The sequence below is a fragment of the Vollenhovia emeryi genome, unplaced genomic scaffold (genome assembly GCF_000949405.1).
Source record: "Vollenhovia emeryi isolate VEMERY1.0 unplaced genomic scaffold, V.emery_V1.0 DF940075.1, whole genome shotgun sequence".
NCBI lineage: Eukaryota > Metazoa > Arthropoda > Insecta > Hymenoptera > Formicidae > Vollenhovia > Vollenhovia emeryi.
In genome coordinates, this window is record NW_011966291.1 from 1 (window position 1) to 3878 (window position 3878).

The following is a 3878-nucleotide window of genomic DNA, read 5'->3' on the forward strand; positions in this document are numbered from 1 at the left end:
GTTATCGAGATATCATAAGCTAAACAGTGAAAAAGTTATAAAATTTTCTCTTAAATATCTCAAAAAGTATTAGGCAAATCACAAAAGTTTTCAACAAAAGTTGTTCATATTAATTAGTAGAATAAGATAGTTTAATAAACAATAGGGGGTTCCATTAAAAAAAATTGAAGGTGACCTTCACGTGACCTTCAAGCAATTATTCAAGGTCAAATTAATGACACCATCTTATATCACCCTCGAAACCAAACAACTTTTGTCTGAAACATTTTTCACCATAATGCATATTTTTCCAAATTAACGCCTGATACGGTCATTCTGTAACACCCTGTATACAAGGATTTTTGCAGTCAATACTACATGAATTTTCTTAACTGACAAAATATCACAATCAATATTAAAAAATAAATTTAAAAAAATTACATTAGTACTTGAAATATTCATTATAGTACAATAAATGACTTATAAAGAAAGAAAGAAACTGTAATATTTTAGATTGTCGCATTGGCTCTTTGCTTCAGAGATCCTTGACCCCCTAATCGCCAAGGTGCATTCCGCAGCCATGACTTAACTGCCTTAAAGCCATCAGTAAGTTGGCTGCCTTCATACTTACGCAGGAGTGTTGCTGTAAAAATTTAGAAAAAGAGGTTTAAAGTATGTAAAATAGACACTATATAAAATTCAACAAAGTTAAGTAAGAAATATTAATCTACCTTCAATAGTCTTCCACAAGCGAGTTTTTTGGAAACCTAATTTGTACTTTTGGCCATCAAAGTTAAAATTAGAAGCCAAACCGTTTGTCATAACTGTAGCCAATAAACACATTGTAGCATTATATTCTTTGGGTGGAACAGGAAAAGCATCCAGATAATCAGTCTACAAAATTAGAAGTTATCAGTAAAGCAAAATAATCAAGTTGCCATAGACAATATATACTATTAAGGTTCATTCACTCACCATTGCACTCTGGTTAACACCTTGCTCCAAAAATTTTTCGAACATGTCGAAGTCTTTTAATGTTTTCAAAGGCAGAGATGGCATACCTTCTGGTCTTGTAATTCTCTTTTCATGAGGCATTAGGATCCTACATAACTTGTTGATATTCATAAGTGCAATGTCAACCTTGCTGCTGAGATCACGTATCATTTGATGAATCATAACAATGTCTTTTTCTTGATAAATCGATGAACCTACCATTACGGACAAAACAAAACATGATAGAAAAATCATGAAAAAGACTTAATCTTCAAGGCTTTCATTCTTTTCTACTGGGACCATACACGCGCACGCATACAACGCACATAATACTATAATATAATGGGATTGCCCAAAAATGCACCACTATTTTGGAGGAAAAGAAAATCTTACCATTGCAGTCTTTTCCAGAACTCTTATAAGGAAAAACAGATATAGGTATAGGTGATTCAGTGGGTGTGCAGTTCAGAGTTGAGTCTGAGAATGCAGAAGTTTGATAACCTTCAACATCATTTTGTGTAATTAAAGTGGATAATCTAGATAAAACATTCAAAATTGAGATAATTCAACATATGTAGTTAACATATGCAATTAGAAATTTGAAATAAAATATTCTTAAAAAATATTTCAAGATAAAGATCTGAAAAGTGTCCTACCCAGTAGACCTTTTACTCTGAAACATATTTTCAGACAAATCCTCTTCATTTACTGACGACTCCTCTATTTCTAGTGAGTTGGCCTTTAAAAATGATTCCTCATCCACATCTAAATAATCTGAAGACTCATTACGGCTACTCTGTGGGACGAAAGAGGAACTTACATCAATAATTTTCTTCTCTTTAGATTTCTCACGCAATGCCTCTAGCTTTGCTACGAGTTGATCTCTGCTAGACATAGTTATACTATCTTTCACTGCTCTCTTTTGGGCATTTTCCTTGATACGTGCCCCTGCAGACAGTTTTGTAATGACAGTACTCTTTTTGCTTGATAAACCAACATTTTGTTTTCCAGCTTGAATTGAATTGGCAGATTTCCTATCACAGATATATGGAAAAATGCAAGTCAGAAATAAAATTATATTTGTTATGATAAATTGAAAAACAGTAGCAAATATAACTCGATTTACCTAGATTCTTTCGGATTTCCTCGTGAGGGGAATGAGGATTCAATCTCAGTTCTGGGCATATTATGCTGGTCTTTCTTTGCTTTTGCATTATTTTCAAAATTCTTACTTCTCTGAGAATTCTTTAATCCTGATAGACTAGTTGATTCCAGTGCTGGCACAGAAGGTGGGGGAGGTGGGAAAGGTGGGGGAGGAATATTATAAATCTTGGACTTTAGCCTCACTTGCTTTCTCTCAACCGCCTCTTCTTCGGAATCTGATGAAGAGAGAATCCTCTTTCGCTTTGCTTTTCTTCTCATCCCTCGTCCAAACTCAGTTTCTGTTTCATATGCCGAGCTGAATTTTATGATTCCGTTTAAAGTGTTTCTGGCAGCTATGTAAGTTTCTATAAAAAAATATAAAAACATGATGATAGTATAGTAACACCAAATATCACAGAAAATAAAACCACAAACAGAATCACTGTCAGTACAGAATAAACTGCGTCAAAACATGACAACTTTTACACTGAAGAAAAATTTATATGTAACTCATAATTTATATGCAAACGCTTTAAAACATAATACATAGTTCACAACTGAAAGGAAGACTTCACCAAAGTGCTAGATTAAAGCTACATATCATAAAAGTATTACTTCACTGTAACTTACCCTTATATCTTTTAACCTCGATGCGAAGTTTGTCCCAAGTTTTGGGATCAGCTGCTCTTTCTTCTCGAACACAAAGTGCCACATTTTGATTGCTAGGGGGCCAATAGGTCATTCCAATCATATTTTCATCTACTTCAAAAAGCCATTTAGACAATCCTATTTCATAGAAGTTGTTTTCTTCCAATTCTTCCTCAACATCATTATTGTTGAACAATTTCAGCACAACAAACTATACAAAAAAATATACACTAATTTACATTTCTTGTAGAAACTTTTATTGTTGGCATGTGTGCAAGAGTGGCACACAGCAAAACGAATTTCCATCTGGCATAAGCCAACATTTAGCAACAATGTCAGCAACTTTAAAAACACATCTGGCTGCACTAAGATTTAATACTTTAAATATTCCCAATTCAGAAGACTGCAAGGGATACCCAAAAAAGTCAAGTTTCTCCTGAAAGCAATTCCCAACTAAACTGACAGCATTGTCGTTACCACATACAATATTACGGAGGACAACCACTTTCTCGTCACGAGTTTTAAAACAAGAATCTTTGCCATTCACATGAAGCATTATTTTGCCAATTGTGATTCTCCTATAATGACTTCCAGGCAAAACTTCATCATTGTTGGTATATGATTGAGACAGAGAAACTTGAAGCTCTTCAGATTGTAGGACAACTGTATTGCCGTACAACTGCCTTTCACAATCTCGAAAAGCAACTTGCTGCAACGGTTTGTAATGGGATTTTAAGGTTTGCTTCAAAGACTTCAATGCATTTTCAAATTTGAAAGCGCTAAACTCATCCAGCGAGCCATGTATCTCACACTCTTTAGATAGATGACACAAAGCGTGAACATTATAAACAACAAATTCATGGCCATAAATTTGCATGGAATGCTGAATAAATAATCGCAGCAAATTGTTAGCATATTCACACATCTGTTGGGATTTTACAAATACTGGATTTGCAAGAATGTACAGGGCAACAAAGAGAAGCAGGAAGTTGTGATAAACATTAATGTCCAAAAAATCACGGAAGACTAGCACCGAATCATAATGACACATGCGCCTGAGTTCTGTACCTTTATAAAGTTTCAGGTATCTTAATGACCGTGGTTTACGAGTAAAA

At 34.3% G+C, this 3878-nt stretch overlaps 1 protein-coding gene across 3 annotated transcripts in view; it reads right to left on the reverse strand.

The window, feature by feature from the left end:
• Nucleotides 1-228: 228 nt before the first annotated feature.
• Nucleotides 229-3878, reverse strand: part of LOC105556365 — a 12635-nt gene continuing 8985 nt past the window's right edge. For all 3 annotated transcript variants that reach the window (XM_012003450.1, XM_012003453.1, XM_012003451.1), the window contains exons 2-8: nt 2746-2974; nt 2099-2480; nt 1629-2006; nt 1366-1508; nt 955-1187; nt 711-873; nt 229-622 (exon numbers count right to left, since the gene is read on the reverse strand). In XM_012003450.1, the coding sequence (XP_011858840.1) occupies nt 489-622; nt 711-873; nt 955-1187; nt 1366-1508; nt 1629-2006; nt 2099-2480; nt 2746-2974 (1662 nt within the window). In that variant the 3' untranslated portion in view covers nt 229-488. The remainder of the gene's footprint in view (nt 623-710; nt 874-954; nt 1188-1365; nt 1509-1628; nt 2007-2098; nt 2481-2745; nt 2975-3878) is intronic.